At 44.2% G+C, this 17,163-nt stretch overlaps 1 protein-coding gene across 7 annotated transcripts in view; it reads left to right on the forward strand.

Moving 5' to 3' along the window:
* frya (furry homolog a (Drosophila)) overlaps positions 1 to 17,163 on the forward strand; it is a 143,235-nt gene that overhangs the window by 106,901 nt on the left and 19,171 nt on the right. For all 7 annotated transcript variants that reach the window (XR_011980601.1, XM_072691491.1, XM_072691488.1 and 4 more), the window contains exons 41-52: positions 2,429 to 2,550; positions 2,735 to 2,922; positions 3,059 to 3,153; positions 3,310 to 3,923; positions 5,505 to 5,602; positions 5,693 to 5,863; positions 6,392 to 6,532; positions 8,778 to 8,969; positions 10,410 to 10,580; positions 12,512 to 12,586; positions 12,677 to 12,847; positions 16,215 to 16,421. Coding sequence is in view for 6 of the 7 variants with exons in the window: in XM_072691491.1 (XP_072547592.1) it covers positions 2,429 to 2,550; positions 2,735 to 2,922; positions 3,059 to 3,153; positions 3,310 to 3,923; positions 5,505 to 5,602; positions 5,693 to 5,863; positions 6,392 to 6,532; positions 8,778 to 8,969; positions 10,410 to 10,580; positions 12,512 to 12,586; positions 12,677 to 12,847; positions 16,215 to 16,421 (2,245 nt within the window). In the remaining variant the exon portion in view is untranslated. The remainder of the gene's footprint in view (positions 1 to 2,428; positions 2,551 to 2,734; positions 2,923 to 3,058; positions 3,154 to 3,309; positions 3,924 to 5,504; positions 5,603 to 5,692; positions 5,864 to 6,391; positions 6,533 to 8,777; positions 8,970 to 10,409; positions 10,581 to 12,511; positions 12,587 to 12,676; positions 12,848 to 16,214; positions 16,422 to 17,163) is intronic.

Here is a 17,163-nt window from a genome sequence, read left to right on the forward strand (position 1 = left end):
AGCTCTACAGGGAGCTCTACAGGGAGCTCTACAGGGAGCTCTACAGGGAGCTCTACGGGGATCTCTAGAGGAAGCTCTACAGGGAGCTCTACAGGGGTATATAGAGGGAGCTCTACAGTGAGCTCTACAGGGATCTCTTGCCACAGTTGATGAAAAATGAAGAATCAGGGCCAGACATAAGATCTCTTTAAAGCCTCTCCAGAGATCAAACTTGCCCAGTCTCTTTCTGATGGTAGATGCTGTACTTTGACACCAACTGTGGTGAGACCTACCTGCAGGTCCCGTGATCACATTTTAGGATTGTTGGAGACATTTTTACACATCTTGATGTCTGTTTTTGGGCTGAACCTGCTAGGATGGTCTGATCTGGCCATGTTGGTCAGCTATTCCGCTGGTAAATGATGTAGTGGATGGTGGAACGGCAGATTTCTAATTGCTCTGAGATTTTCTTAAACCCCTTCCCAGACTCATCTGCATCTCCACCCTTCTTTCTAAAGGCCTCAGAGATATCTCTGTATCTGGCCATGATGGTGATCTTCTTCACCTCTCACTTCAACCATCAAGAGCCAACCAGACTAAACGTCTGAGGTTTAAATAAGACTCCAAACCCCTCCAGAATAATCCTCTCCAACCATGTTCTGATCATCTGCAGCTGATGTTCTGCTCCTGAGTCTAATTCTACACATTTAGAAAGGATGTTTAGACATTTCTTCAGTTGTGTGAGTTTAGTTAGAAAACCTCCATCTCTCAGTATTAATCACATTACGATCAGATCTCCAGATCTTTAAAAATATGTTCAAAAAGACATTCATACGCTTTCATGGTCCTATTTTTTGCACATAACTGCATATACACATATATAATCGGTCATTGAGTAACGTGGTTCATTCAGAGTAGATTTAGATGTGTTTAATCACACCTTCCAGGCAAGAAGTAAAGACAGGAGATGAGATGCAAAACTTTTTGTCATGAATATTCCAATGCAAAAGAGGCGGCATGTCAAAGTGGGCTGCTTCCGGGCCCACAGCTCTGTGCATTTCCTTGTCTAACACTCTGAATTCAGGTCATTAAGATCCCGCTAATTAGCTGAAGAATTGAATGTGGCGTGCTTAATGAGTTATGCAGTGCTGTGGAGGACTGGAGTCTGACAGTGTGATAGAGAAAGTCATACATCTCACAGCCTGCTCCAACCCCAGCATTCTCTCAGTACAGTTAGGGCTTGGTAGGTAGGGGAGACCTCCAGTTATGAGTGCAGTAAAAACGCCCCTAATTTAGTCCAGTATAGAAGAAATGTGGCACAGATGCAGCAACATCTTTACGGGAATGTGAGACCCATCTATTGTTCCACCATGTTGTAGAAGAACCCCACCGTTCCTCTAAACGGTTCACAGTTTCCCGGAGCAGGACAGTGTTCATGAGAAACTGTTGTTTACAGGAAGTGAGGCGGAAGAGATGTATGTGTTGATGTGGCAGAAAAGTCAAAGCTGGACTCACTGGTGACGCATTTTAATCCAGATATGATCCAGATCCAAAACGCATATAAATGCCAGGTCCTAAACACCTCGGTCTGAATCTGTAATCGGAGCGAATTCAGTCGGATTGGAGAAAATCAGAGATAATGAATAAATAACTCAAGATCAGTGACGTCATATTAAAAGAGGAGCTGTACTAGCTCAGGCACATGGAACATTTACCATGCTGGGCTTTACGAAGCAAGTGTTTGCCTCTTCTGCGGCCAAGTGGTGCTGTGGTGTCATTGCAGCTGTGCTGTAAACAGCTTGTTCAGATGTGAGTGACACCTATCCCTTACATTATCTACTAGGATTTGGACAGCAAAACACCAAAAGCCACCAACCTGACCGAATCACCTTCCGGACTGACTCACCTTTAGCTTTAGCTCATTTAGCTAACACTTTATAATAATACAATAATCATATAGAGGGTTGGTTCTGATCAGCTGACTGATACACAGCTACAGATGTGTGTACACAGTTGCTAAAACTCATCGATTTGCTGAACACCTCCTTAACTTTCAGTATTTGTTGTTTTTTTATTTATTTATTTGTTTATTTATTTATTCCTTACCAGCACTGCTCCCAGCGGACCACATACACACACACTTAAACTACACACACATGTTCAGGGAACAGAGATCCTTTAATGCAAAAATACTATGTGCAATACCCCCCCCCCCCAGCTGTGCAATTAAGAGTCATTTGCAATAACCTGTAAATAATATTGCTATTGCTTTTTTAAATTCTTATTTATATTGTGGATATAGTGCAAATTATTTATCTACATTTTTGTAACTGTCTGTAAGTGTCTTGCTATCCCTTCCTGCTTTGACACTGAGAATTTCCCCACTGCGGGACTAATAAAGGACTATCATATCTTATCTTATCTTATCTTTATTTTTTATATTCATTAGGCCGTTTGGACCACTGTGGTGCCATGAAGACATCACCCCTAAAAACCAGCACTCCAGAAGCACTGAGCAGCTCACGAACTTCTTACGCCATGTAGTGTCAGTCTTCAAAGAGTCCAAATCAGGCGAGTTCTTGTGCTCTTACTGCTGATGCCTTTATTACTATGTCCTATATAAAATTTTCTGATGAATGGACCAATAGAAATGCTCCAAAATGGCTTGCAATTAAATCCTTTTCCGTTGACTTCCTCCTCCTCTACGAGGTTTTCTGTAAAAGCGCCGCTATCTTTCCGTGTGGGTTTTGTGCAGACGTGCGTCTGGAGCAGCAGCTGAGTGATGTGGCTCTGCAGACGGCTCTGTGCAGCTCCTCCAGGCATTATGCCGGACGCTCGTTCCAGGTATTCCGAGCTCTGAGACAGCCACTGTCTGCGCTGGCTGTGTCTGACCTGCTGTCCCGCCTGGTGGAGGTGGTGGGGGAGCATGGCGAGGAAGTCCAGGTGAGGCCCACAGTTTGCATGTCTTGCAGCATATACAGGCACTGATCTCCATTGGCCAGAACAGCAATCTTGCTGTTCCATCATGCTGTATGTGTTTATTTAGTGATGGACTTCATATGTGGTGTGTTCTCCTCAGGGTTATGTGATGGAGCTGCTCCTCACCCTTGAATCAGTGGTGGATAACCTTGCAGAGTGCCTCAAGAACAATGACTTAATGGCTCTTCTTACAAGGCAAGTCCCAAAGATGTTCACTGTGCTTAAAGACCCTGTGTCGCACATTTTGGAGGACCAAGAGTGGGAACCACAGTTCCAACAAGTGCCGTTCTTAATGTTTCATTAGCAAGAAGTAAACTGGATCCCTAATTAAACTTGGCTGTCTTTTTTCAGGGCTTCTTCTCCAGATCTCCCAGCCAATGGGAAGCTCCTGTTCAACCGGAAGAGCACCAGTCAGCTGGACTTGGTCCCCGGCTCAGGAACAGCGTCTGAGCGAATCCGCCACCAGCGAAGCTACTCCGTACCCAAGCGCTTTGGCGAAGCCGAACGTTCCTCGGAGGTTCCTCGCAGTGCCACGTTGGACCGCATCCACGCCTGCACCCACCAGCACCAGGGCAACCTATCCAAGCTGCGCTCACACTCCTCCACCTCCTCCAGAGACAACGTGGTCTCCACCAACCCAGCCAACGCCAACCACCCCCGCAACCTGCTGGCCACCATCTTTTGGGCAGCTGTGTCGCTCATGGAGTCAGACTTTGAATTTGAGTACCAGATGTCCCTGCGTTTACTGGGGAAGCTGTTCACCCATGTCTCTCTGGACAAGCAAGAGAACCGAGAGAAGCTGGAGAAGATCCAGAGCCAGCTGAGGTGGAGCGGATTCTCCGGGCTTCAGCAGCTCCTGCTGAAGGGCTTCACGTCGGCCGGCACCACCGAGCTCACACTGCAACTTTTCTGTCAGCTCACGCCCGTCTCCCGCCTGCCTGTGGTGGACACCTCACAGGCCATAGGTGAGCTATGATATCTGCTACCTCAGCCTTGCTGCTGTCGGTGTCTTGGAGACTAGGCTGGCTTTCTTGATTGGGTGATATTTAATAAATAACAGATGACTTGAATTAAATGAGATGGAACTGGGACACCAGTCTAAGCTGGACCAAAGACCTACAGGATGACAGTTGGTCTTGCTGTAGACTGAAGGCCCTCTGTGTTGTGTATGTTTCTGGATCTGGAGCCGAGGGTTTGCTTGGACCCAGCTCAACACAATCAGGAATTTTGCGTTGATTGCTTGTTTAGGTGTGTTGGGAACTGACAGGGCAAGGCTAAAAACCTTGAATCAGGGGGTTCCTGAGGACCGAAATTGAAAGCACTGCTCCAGTGGTTCCAAATTAGATCCAAGCCAGCAGCCTTTCTTCTGCTAAGCTCAATCAAGCGTTCAGCCAAGGGAAGTATAAAATAGTCTAGGCCTCTGGGACACAGGATTTCTTAGTTCAATCTAACCCTACATTTTCCTGTTGGACACATTTCACAAGGGTACATCACCATTGGCACTAATCCTTGGACTGATTAGGACTGATCAGCTTCTAATCAATCAGAAGTAGCCTCTTCCAGACATGTTGAGCCTCAGTAATATTAAAAAATTGGACAAATTATACTCTACAGATATGACAAATTCAACGAAATTACTATTCCAGCTGTTCTTCATCACTTTTTCTACAAGAATAATGTCCTACGTACACTGGATACATGTCCAAATGTTTATGGACACCCCTTCTAGTGAATGAATTCAGTTCCAAGCATCCATGGCTGACACAGATGTTCAAATGCACACACTCACACAGCTTGTCTAGTCCCTGTAGAGAAGTACTGCCAATAGAATAGGACTCTCTGGAGCAGATAAACATGAACCTATTGGCTCCATGCTGCCTAATGCCAGGTGTGGGCTAGAGGGGTATAAAGCCCCCCAGCACTGAGCTGTGGAGCAGTGGAAGAACCGTGTTCTCTGGAATGATGGTGGTGGAGCTCCATCCATTACTTTTGGGATGAATTGAAGAGTTGGGGATGAGGAGGGGGGGGTGATCATCATCCAACATCCTGACCTCTCTAACGCTCTTGTCCAGAAGTGCCCTACAGTGTGGTAAATATCCTTCTTCCCTGGACAGTGGAGACAGTTACTCTAACAAACACAGGATAAACTCGTTTTAATGCCCTTGATTTCAGCAGAAACAATGAATGACCAGGTGTCCCAATACTTTTGTCCAGATAAGTACACACCAATCTACACCTGGTTAGGCTACACACCAATCAGCCGGAGGGCATATGCCATCAAAACAGCTCTGACCCCTCGAGGCATGGACTCCACAAGACCTCTGAAGGCGTCCTGTGGTATCTGGCGCCAAGACGCTAGCAGCAGATCCTTTAAGGGCTTCTTGAACAATCATGACCACTGCATACCAGAAAAACCACAAGACCTGCCTGATGTTTTGTAGATGTTCTGACCGAGTCTGACTTGTCTAGCTTCGTCACAGTCTGGCTCTAAAGTTAAAGTGTCTCCTTGTCCTTGTCTCCTTGCCTGTCCTGTTGCTGTCCTGCAGGTTTCCCGCTGAACGTGCTCTGTCTCCTCCCTCACCTGGTGCAGCACTTTGACTGTCCTACTCAGTTCTGTAAGGATGTGGCTGAGAGGATCGCTCAGGTCTGCTGGACTGGACTCACATGTTGCTTCACATTTCCTTATATATAAAATATTATATTTATTTCACCTGATGGTCATTTTAATGTCCAGGTCTGTGCTGAGGAGAAGAATGCCAAGCTGTCCAACCTAGCTCATGTGATGACCCTTTACAAAACCCACTCATACACCCGCGACTGCTTCTCCTGGGTCAACGTGGTGTGTCGCTACCTGCATGAAGCCTTCAGTGAAAACACCCTCAGCATGGTCACCTATATGGCGGAGGTGGGTCACGCTGCTGGCCGGTAAAATACGTGCTTTTGTATCTATACTAACATATATGTGGGTGGGAAACAACAGTGACACAGTAATATGGTTAATATGGTTGCTAAGCCATTGCTAGGTGGGTGCTAAAGTGTTGCAATGTGATAGGTGTTGTTTGCTAAGGTGTTGCTAATTGGTTGCTACCTTGTTGCTAGGGTTGTATATGTGTGGTAAAATATGATGTGCCCAAAATATAGTTGGTCCAAAAGCTCATCCAACTCATTTGGCTAGTAGAGCTAAAATGTGGGTGCTTAAACTTTTACCAAACAGCTGGTTGGTCAAATAGCTCAACCATTACTTTTGGCAAACAGAGCTGTGTCCACAAACTTTTGGCCAAAATTTGAGGAGCCAAAAGCACATCTAACGCGATTGTCTAACAGATCTATGTCCAAAAACTTTTGGCTAAAATGTAAGTCTAGTCTGTACTTGTGGACTGTCTTGTGGCCTCCGTTGCTAGTTCACTCTGTAACGGGGTTGTTAATATGGCAGCTGTTGGAGAAGGGGCTTCCCAGCATGCAGCAGAGTCTCCTGCAGATCATCTACAGTCTCCTCACTCACATGGACCTGAGTGGCATCCAGGCCAAACCCTTCAACATGGAGGTGCTCAAGACCATCGAGAAGTTTGTACAGGTGGGACAGTCTCTCTTTCTCTCTCTTCCTCTCTTTCTCTCTTTCTCTCTTCCTCTCTCTCTCTCTCTCTCTCTCTCTCTCTCTCTTTCTCTCTCTTCCTCTCTTTCTCTCTTTCTCTCTTCCTCTCTCTCTCTCTCTCTCTCTCACTCTCTCTCTCTCTCTCTCTCTCTCTCTTTCTCTCTTTCTCTCTCTTCCTCTCTTTCTCTCTTCCTCTCTCTCTCTCTCTCTCTCTCTCTCACTCTCTCTCTCTCTCTCTCTTTCTCTCTCTACCTTTTCCCCTCTTTCTCTTTTCCTCTCTCTCTCTCTCTTTTCCTGGACCTCTTTCTCTCTCTCTTCCTCTCTCTCTTCCCTCTCTCTCTTTTCCTGTACCTCTTTCTCTCTCTCTGACATAGGGCATTGATTATTTATTAATGCATGTGTGTGACAGTATTATTATTATTATTATTATTATTATTATTATTTTATTATCATAGGTTTTCATTAATTGCTCATCACTATAATATCCTTCCATGTGGATTCAAGTGTTATTAATCAGTAACCAGTCTTCAGTTATTATAGTAACTACACATTCAAAGGCTTCTTAACTAATTATTATGCATTAAAGAATTAGCATATCAGTTCTACACTAATTACCCCTTAATATAACTGCAATTGCAAAGTGTTACCTATAATAATAATAATAATAATAACAGAAAAACTACTATCATTATTATTAACTATCAATATTATTAGCCAAGCAGAGGGGTACAGCTGTGCCCCTCTAAATTCTGTGTGTGTCCCAGTATAGCAAGTAGTGTAGAAACACCCTTGCAGGCCACGTAGCTGCTGCTGTGTTCAGTGTAACTAAAAGAAGACCTTGGCCCAGACTTTCAGGTGTGACAAGGCCCTTAGTTGCTCTGGAGGAAATAGCGCCCCCTTTCCAACCCCTGAAGACATTGTTTTCTGCAGGGAGCTTCTTTCTTACAGTCTTACAGCTCCGCAAGCCCCTCGCCAGCACACCCTGCGAATGCTGCATTAGTCATGATTGACTGATCCTTTCCTGAAGCCGGTGTCGTGACACATCCGATCCCCCCGGACACATCCCATCCCCCTGGACACATCCCATCCCCTCTGTTCCATTGGTTAAAATCGTGCATGTGTAATTAATCTTCACACGGCTGTCATACGTATATGCAGATTGAAATTTATGGAAAGAAATGTACTGATCATTGCTGAGACGTTTTTATCTGGATAAACGTGATTCACATATTAGCGAGTTCAACCATGTAATATTACTGTTGCTAGGCTGACATATAAAGCTGATACCAACAGCTAGAGCTAGTTGCTTTAGCGTGTGCTGGCTTGCTAACAGACATTTGTACAACGTTGGGTTTTGACGTCAACCTGATTTTCATGCTTTTTATCCAGTGTGTACCCGACATTAGAGTCCATCATTGTCTTTCTTACGCTAACATTTATCTACATCCTATCCCCCCGACACGACGTCTCTCCTGACTGTTCCAGTGGGTGAAATTGTCCGTGTGATTAATTGCCCATTCAGGACTGAAATGAATACAGCATTAAATATGTCCTCGAAAGCAGTTGCTTTGGGTCGCTGCTCACTGTACTGGGTCCTAAAAGGTCCTCCTGTAAGATGACGTCAGATGTGGATAGGATGTGGATAGGATGTGTCAGGACACCGGCGTTATCTCACCCAGTCTAAACTCCTCTATTTCACAACAACATCAGCGCTTCCCAGCGGTGCGGAGCTCTTGGGTAATCTCCTCCTATATCTCCACTCTTTCCTCTGGGAGAAGAGAGCAGGCCCTCACGTCTAGGGAGTAGATCCAGAGGCACACCCAGCAGCCGTCTATAAACAGTCTGTCCTTTTGGCTACTCTCCACATAGCTGAGGGCTTGGCTGTAGACTCTCACACACACACACACACTCACACACACACACAGGCTGCTTTGCCTCACAGGAATCGTTAGTTGAGGGGTCGAGGAGAAGATTCAGATCACTGAGAGAAGGAGAAGACGGAGCTGTGTGAGTGTGTACGTGTCTGGTTATGTCTTGTCTTGTGTTTGTGTGTGTATGATTGAGTGTGTGTGTGTGTGTGTGTATGTTTGGCTGGGGAGGAGAATGGGTGGTGGTGTTTCTGCTGCACATGTGTTTTCATGTCTGCACGTGTTCTCTGTATGTGATTGTTTTGTGTGTGTGTGTGTGTGTGTGTGTGTGTGTGTGTGTGTGTGTGTGTGCATTCCAGACGGTACACTGGAAGGAGGCTTTGAACATTCTGAAGCTGGTGGTGTCGCGCTCAGCCAGCCTGGCCCTGCCCTCGTCTCCCCCCAGCAGCAGCAGCAGCAGAGTGTCCCATGTGGAGATCAGCCGGGTGTGGGACGCAGCGTCCAAATCCCTGCCCGGCAAAACACTGGACTTCCACTTTGACATCTCAGAAGTAAGACCTCTCTCTCTTTCTCTCTCTCTGTTTCACTGTCTCTTGGTTTTCAGATTTGAGGTACACTATATATTTGGACAAAAGTATTGGGACACCTGGTCATTCATAGTTTTCTATCTTAAATCAAGGGTATTAAAAAGAGTTGTCTTGTTGGAGTAACTGTCTCTACTGTCCAGGGAAGAAGACTTTCTACTAGATTTTGGGGGAGCATTGCTGTAAAGATTTGATTGCATCCAGCAGCAAGAGCGTTAGTGAGGTCAGAATGTTGGATGATTACCACCCCACCCCACCTCATCATCCCTAACTTCCCTACCCATACAAAAGTACTGGATGGAGCACCAACCATCCATCATTCCAGAAAGCACAATAGTTCCACTGCTCCACAACTCAATGCTGGGGGGCTTAATACCCCTCTAGCCCACGCCTGGCGTTAGGCAGCATGGTGCCAATAGTTTCATGTTTATCTGCTCCAGAGAGTCCTATTGTGAATGAAGAATGAAAAAGGGGTGTCCACAAACATTTGGACACATAGTGTAACGTTATTGGAATGGCTGCCTCAAAGCATTAGCCACCCCCCTCCCTCTCTCTCTCTCTCTCTCTCTCTCATTTGTGCTCATGTCTGTTTCCTCTTCTCCCCTGATCTCTGTCCTCCGTCTTACCCCCAACCCCCCTCCCTTAAGTTTGTGTGAAGTTGACTTTGAGAAGGGCACACTGCCAGCTCACCACCCAGCGCTGGCATTCCTGCCCAGTTTGCCCATGTTTTCCAAGGCGGGGTCTTCCCCTGCTCTCGGCTCTCGGCTCTCGGCTCTGTTTGTGTGGTAGTTTCTTCATCTCTGCTTCAGGCTAACATGTTTCCAGAGGCTCCAGAGGAAGTTCTTTAGCTTTCCCTCGGCTATTGAAGGTGTGTGGGAGGGCTAAGTGAGTTAGAGTGTGGGAACCGAACAGGGATCTATTTGTGCTGCCGCATGAATTCCAGGAAATGATGTCAGTCCGGCTGTGGTGCCGCGCATCCGAAGTAAGTGAGAGTTAGGGAGAACAGCGAGCGGCGCCTTCAGGGGCTTCCAACACTCCACACTTCTGTCTGCACCCTTTTGGAAGAGAGAGAGACTGAGGGCAAGTGGATCCAGGGAAGCCCTGAGAAAAGCCCTTCCAGTCCGAATCCAGTCTTTCAGTGTGTCTCCAGCCAAGCGTCTGGGCACGCAGAGTTGCAGGACTTGGAGGGGAATGAGCCGCGCTCGTCCAGCAGGTGCTGCTTTACTGAGGGAGCTCTTGGCTCTGGCTGTTTGACTGTCTGGCTCTGACAGAAGAAAGAGAGGAGAGCCACAGTGGCAGTGGGACGGGATACACGACACTACCTAGGATGATGTTTTTGATCTACTGTTTCTCTATGTGTGTGTGTGTGTGTGTGTGTGTGTGTGTGTGTGTGTGTGTGTGTTTCAGACGCCTGTGATCGGCCGACGCTATGACGAGCTGCACGGTTCTCCAGGGCGGGATGGTAAGGTGAGGGGTGTGGTGGCGGTGACCCGCAGCACCTCCTCTACCTCCTCCGGCTCCAACAACAACAACCACGCTCTGGTTCCCGTCAGCTGGAAGCGCCCGCAGTCCTCTCAGGTGGGTCTCGGACAGCAGGGGTTAAGGAATAGATGCCCAGCACCAGAACTATACTCTTAGAAATAAAGTTCCTTCAAATGGTTCTTTGAGTGAAGATGCCGTGGAAGACCCAGGTTTGGTTCCATGAGGAGGCTTGTTTGTAGTAGAGATGTTAAAGATTGGTAAATCTTTACTTCAGGAATCCAAGTTCTTCACACTCATACGTCTCAATTATACGTATGCTTGAGGGTCTTAGAGAAGTTCTCAGAGTTCCCTCCCTATTAGGGTGTGGTTATTCTTGCAGTTTGGTTCCCTTGGTCCGGACCAAGCTAGAAAATCATACATGGTTAGAATTTAGTCCTGGTTTGCTTTAAAGTATAAGGAATAAAGGAGACTTTATTGTCATTCGCATCACATGTGGTACATGGGGTGGAACGAAATTGTGGTCTCACGGTCCTAGTTAGACCCAAAGAGCAATTATTGAATAAATAAAATATAGAATATAAAAAGGGTAGACATGAATAGGAAAAGAGACAAAAGAGAAATAGAAAATAAAAGAAAAAAAAAGAAAAAAGAGAAAAAGATAAATAATAAAAATACATAGCAGTAATATGATCCCTTTGGGTTCAGACTGACATCTGCGATCAGACCAAAATATGGGAAGAAAGGTCTATATGACTCACGCATGACAGCAAAAGCTGTAAGTCTTGCATGATCCATGTGATAACTAGCAGGAAAAAGCTATTTAAAAACCTTAAAATCTAAGCTCTGGACCTTTAGACCGGACTTACTAAATTAAATTGTTTTGATATCAGTATAAAACACATTTTTGAAAATGTATACATGCTGATTTATTCACGGAATGATGTACGGTAAAGCTGTGAATTAAAGTTACTGTGGCCGCATCCCAACTCACACAGGTCTTTACTCCCCTAAGGCGACTACACTAATGAATGTAGTTCTAATAATGGCTAGCTTTGAAACACTGTAGTTGTATGGTAGTGTGTGGTAGTGTGTGGTTTGGGACACAACCCTGCTTAACTAAGGCATCAGACAAAAAAAGTTAAAGCACAGAAACATAGGCAAGTCTGAACATCTCTAGCTTCACTATCTCCAAGCCTGGAAGGCTGCTACTGCACTATGTATCTGTATAGAACTGTGTAACATGAGTAACCCCAGTCATATTCATGTCAAATCTTGTAATATCACTCCACCGCCTCAGTCCACATGCTTATCCACATTACCTTTCAGTGATGGTTCTGTATCTTTCAGATTATCCAGAAAAACGCGTCCCCTAGTGGTGGCTCAAAGCGTGAATTACACTCCCTGACTGTAGGGGGAGCCCAGGAGCAAGAAATGCCAATTTTCCATAGTGTTGCTTTAAATAGCCAAAATCCAACGTCTTCTAAGCGGCACATGCTAACGTCATATTGTGGGATATGGTGAAAAAAAACCAACGTCTGCTAAATTTCATGATGTTAACGTTGAATAATGTGAAATTCTAACACTGGTAGATGTTGATATGCGTTAAGTACCTGAAACTCAGCATCTCTCTGATGTTGGACGTTGGGTTTTGACGTCAACCTGAGTGAACTAAAATTCAGTGTTTACCTGAGTCCACTGTCTTTCCTCTGTCAAATTGACGTCCGGTTCAGGCTGGATAAATTGTGTTTGCTCATTTGTCCATTTGTATAGAGAACAGTAAGGCCTGTAGTGTCAGAAGCAAGTCTGCTTAGGTTTATGCAACAACCTGAGATGCAGATTAGCCTCATTGTGCAGAACTAAAGGAAGGCAAAACCACTTCTGCTTGTAATACGTTTTTGACATATCAGGAAACTACAGGCACGGGACATTTGTCTGATCAGCAGAACTGTTGGTTTAATCAGTAATCAGTGAGAGACTGGCATGATCACTGCTTGTCCATTCTTTGTCCTTCACATTTCACCCTGTAGAAGAGAACGCGGGAGAAGCTGGTGAATGTGTTGACCCTGTGTGGACAAGAAGTGGGGCTGACTAAGAACCCTTCGGTCAGTGAAACTCTTACTTACTGTACCAAAAAGACTAGTACAACGTCCTGGGACATGCCCATCATACTGAGACCTCTCTCTGCTCTCCAGGTGATCTTTTCGTCCTGTGGAGAGCTGGACCTGATTGACCACCAGCCCAGTCTGGTCTCCTCGGAGGACGGGACTCGGGACCCAGACAATATGGACGACACGGCGTCGGAACAGCAGTTCCGCGTCTTCAGGGACTTTGACTTTTTGGATGTAGAGCTGGAAGATGGAGAGGTGAGAGGCCTTCAAGAGAAAGATTGTTGAGGCTTTTTCAGTCCAACACCTTTTCATCAGTTGTTCAGTCAAACTCAAGCAAAGTTGATGGACCTTTCGGACTGGTAGAACCCCTTTAGTCGTCCTCAAACTGGAGGGTTGGGAAATGTGTGGTGCTTTATGAGGGAAACTATTGCTAGTGTCTGTCTGGCTCTGACACTGTATTATATGGTTTCCTCTCTCTGTCTATGTCTGTACCTTGAAGGAGCTCCAGGTAAGTTCCTACATGCTGGTGTGCTGTGCTGTATTGAGAAGTTGGACTGTAGCTTTAAGTAGATATGGATTACTACACATTACCTACAGTGCTGTCTGCAGTCTTTTGCATGGTGTAGCTCATTGTGCATGGTTTGGGATGGGTTTTGGAGCACGTTTGATACTGGTAAACTAAACAGACAGATGGAGTTTAGTGGTTGAGATGTAAACATTCTCAATTTTGGACTTTTCAGTTTGGTCAGAAACAAAAATTGCAGGTACGAAAGGTTTGGTTTGGCTTCCAAGATTTGGTTTGACCAATAGAAGTGGTCTCAGTCCAGATTGAACTGAATTATTTGATTCGTTTGCTGGATGGTTTAGACTTTCAGACCAATTACGGGAAGTTGAGGCAGACTATCGTCACCTGTTAACACTTTAAAAAGCTTATTGACCCCCGGTGGGCCAAAAATGTTATTACAATCTTCTATTACCAGAGAATAGCCCCACCAGATTGTACAGAAGTCCTTGTAGTTACTGAGTAATACACCTTATGTGATAAGTCTTTATGCACTAAGAGGTTAAACAATAGAAGGCGATTAAATACATTGTGATTATCTAGCTGTTGCAGGACGAGCTCGTTCATTTGGCGGATTGCAGCTCGTCTCCAGTTCTGAGCTTGACGTTTTACTGGGAAAGCGACCCACTAAATTGACAACACTATGACATCAGACTCACAGCCCTCTACCAACCAATCAAACCAATCAATATCATGTATAAGGAGAAAGTATAGTGAAGATATCAAATGTACACAATGCGACAAAAACATGAACATTGGTCCAGATTTCAGGTGTGAAGATGTCCTTGGCTTGGTTTGGCGTGAAATGGTTCATTGTGGAGAAACTTACTGCTTTACCAGCTTACCATGGAAATGTGGGCATTTATTTGGTGTACAATAGGACCTGTGCACCTTATAGTATCATGGGTTTATAGATGTTATGTGTGTAGTGGTAAAGGCTGGTAAATCTGATAAACAATGGGATTATTTTACCTTGCTGGTATGTACAAAATATAATATTTTTAACTTTTATAATATACAATTGAAACCAGAAGTTTAAATAAGACACATATGCATTTATTTCTCACTGTCTGACATGAATTTAGAATAAACGTTTCCCATTTAGGTCAGTTAGGATTACCTAAATTATTTCTATTTGCCAGAATAATGAGAGGGATTTTTTAAAGACAATTTTTATAACTTTCTTTAAAGGCAAAAGTTTAAATACACTAAGATTACTATGCCTTTAAACAATTTGGGTCAGCCCATATGATGATGTCATGTCTTTGGAAGCTTCTGATAGATTTATTGGCAACATTTGAGTTAATAAATTCAGACAGTGAGAAAAATGCATATGTGTATTTTTCTATAGTGTATGTAAACTTCTGATTTCAACTGTATATCATGTGTAGCTATTTTATATATTAGCATTCTGCAAAGTAGTGCTTGGCTTCTATCGCCACCATTGGGCACAACCCTGTCTCTATACGTTTCTCTACAATGCCAAACTACTGATGGAATTCCCCTTTTAGCAGTTCAGATAAATGGGGGTGACGGAACATCAGTGTTAGATGGTAACAACAACTGGCCGACCTTGGGCCTGACCCCAACTTCCTCTGCTGTAGTTATGTCTGAATATGTGTGTCTTTGAGGAAGTAAGTTGGAAGGCGTAAAAAGGCAAATTCCCATGTAGGTTTTTTACACTTTGGGTTTGGTGTCCAGAAGACATTGCAGTTAAAACCAGACTGCTGCACATTTCTTGGTCACTCCCCTGAGATAACTCTCCTCACCCACTCTTCTCCTCCTCCCTCGTGGCTCTCTGGGCAGTTTTGTGAAATCAATAGTGATAAAAGTGGAGGAGATTTGTTGTTTTGCTGATGAAGTTCAAGGAATTTTCTCTCAAAATGTCTATTTGACTGTTTCCTCTCCTGTTCAGAAGTTAGAGGAACACCTTAGTTTGAACTGTTGAACCTGGTCATTGTATATATGGACATATAGCCTCCCAGTGCGCTGAGAATAGTCCACCAAATAATATCTGGTCAGTGGTGTTTCTATAGTAGGCCTTTTTTGTTGATGGACAGGAGTGATGAGGGACTGAAAACTGTGTAGCAGTAGATGTAGGTCTAGACCTACAATGCACTACTGGTCAAAAGTTTTAGAACACCCCCAATTGTTTCAGTAGTCCACTGGCGGTGCTGCATGGCCCAGGCAAGCCTGCTTTCCTTATTTTGCCATCTTAGCAATGACTGTCTTTCTTACTGCCATTCGACCTGCAGTCGAACCTGCAGCTCCAGGTCTTCTTCTCTTCACAGCTGAAACTCAGACCAGTGGTCCAGTGTTAAGATGCTGAGCTACAAGGTGTTGTCATCTGAGCTGCCTATCACACAAGCTGCTGCTGTGGACTCTCAGAAACAGGTTTTCTGATGCTGTTGTGATGCTGCAGAGGTCCTGTACCAGACCTCTTCAGATTTCACCAGTCTCCAAGAGTCTTCTGATGGTGTAGGACAGTGTTTCTCAACCCTGGTCCTGGAGGCACCCTGTACTGCGCCATTTAGTGCTTTCCCTGCTCACAACACACCTGATTACTAATGAACTAATGTTGGTGTGTTGAAGCAGGGAATCCACTAAAATGTCCAGAGCAGGGTGCCTCCAGGACCAAGGTTGAGAACCACTGGCGTAGGAAACTGTACTCACCACAATCTGACTTTATCTGGAATTTTTCTTAAGGAACCTCTGTGTAGACTTTGTACCGTTTTAGGTTATTCACTGGACTTCAGTGTCAGTAAAAGCTGGAAAAATTGGGGGTGTTCAAAAACTTTTGACCAGTATTGTATATGGTAGGTGTGGCCAATGAGGGTAGGTAGTTGTACTCAGATGTACGGATTCAGAATACATGGATTCTTCCTCTATTCTGTAGGTTTTAGTAGAATCACCATACTGTATGAAAACCTACAAAGCCTTCTCACTCACCCTCAGCCTCAGCCTGACCAGCATGATCCCGCCTCCCTCTTGTGTGTTACCTAATGCTTGTGTAAATGGAAGCATGAATCGATGCCCATCGCTGCGCTGTCTCTGTGTCAGGGTGAGACGGTGGACAGTTTTAACTGGGGTGCGCGGAGGCGCTCCATGGACAGTCTGGACCAGGTGGAGCCACAGCCTCTGGAGGAGCAGAGCCGGCTATCTGGCAGTTCTCCCAGCCTGGGACCCATCGCTCGAGATGACGAGTCGGACGAGTCTTCAGAGGAAGATTCGCTCACAGTCAGCCACATCATGTCCACCTCGCAGCTCGTGAGTCAACATCTGCTACAGAGTTATCATTTAACACCTACTAACCAGTACCTGCTGATTATTCAGTATTTACTCATTTAGTACCTACTAATAATTATTATTAATCAGAATCTACAATAGTATTTCATTAGTAGTAATAATTTAGTACCTACTAAGTTTGTATCTAGTAATTATTCAGTTCCCACTAATTATTCAGTTCCCCCACTAATTTAGTACCTACTAAAATTATTAAACAAGTATTAATTATTCAGTATCTACTAATTATTTTATAAGTAGTAACCATTCTAATTACTAGGTACTAAATTAATAGGTACTGAATAATTAGTACTTATGAAATAATAAGTACATATTGAATAATTAATACTTTAGTAGGTACTAAAATGATTAATTACTTCATTATTGAATACATTTAGATATTGAATAATTAGTAGGTACTGAATTATGACCACTTATGAAATCGCAATACATGCTTATTATTCAGCATCTACTCATTTTAATAGTAATTCAGTACCTACCAATTAGTGTCTAGTAATTATTTAGTACCTACTAATTATTCAGTATCTACCAGTCATCCAGTAACTAAGTATGTAATTCAGTAACTAATTATTATTATTAAATTATTATTATAATTATTACTAATTATTCCAGTATTCCAGTACTAATTATTTAGTATCTGCTAATTACTTCAAGTGGTAATAATTCACCTACTAATTTAGTCTTTATTAATTTAGTAGCTAGCGAT

The sequence above is a fragment of the Salminus brasiliensis genome, chromosome 11, assembly GCF_030463535.1.
Source record: "Salminus brasiliensis chromosome 11, fSalBra1.hap2, whole genome shotgun sequence".
In the NCBI taxonomy this organism is placed as follows: domain Eukaryota; kingdom Metazoa; phylum Chordata; class Actinopteri; order Characiformes; family Bryconidae; genus Salminus; species Salminus brasiliensis.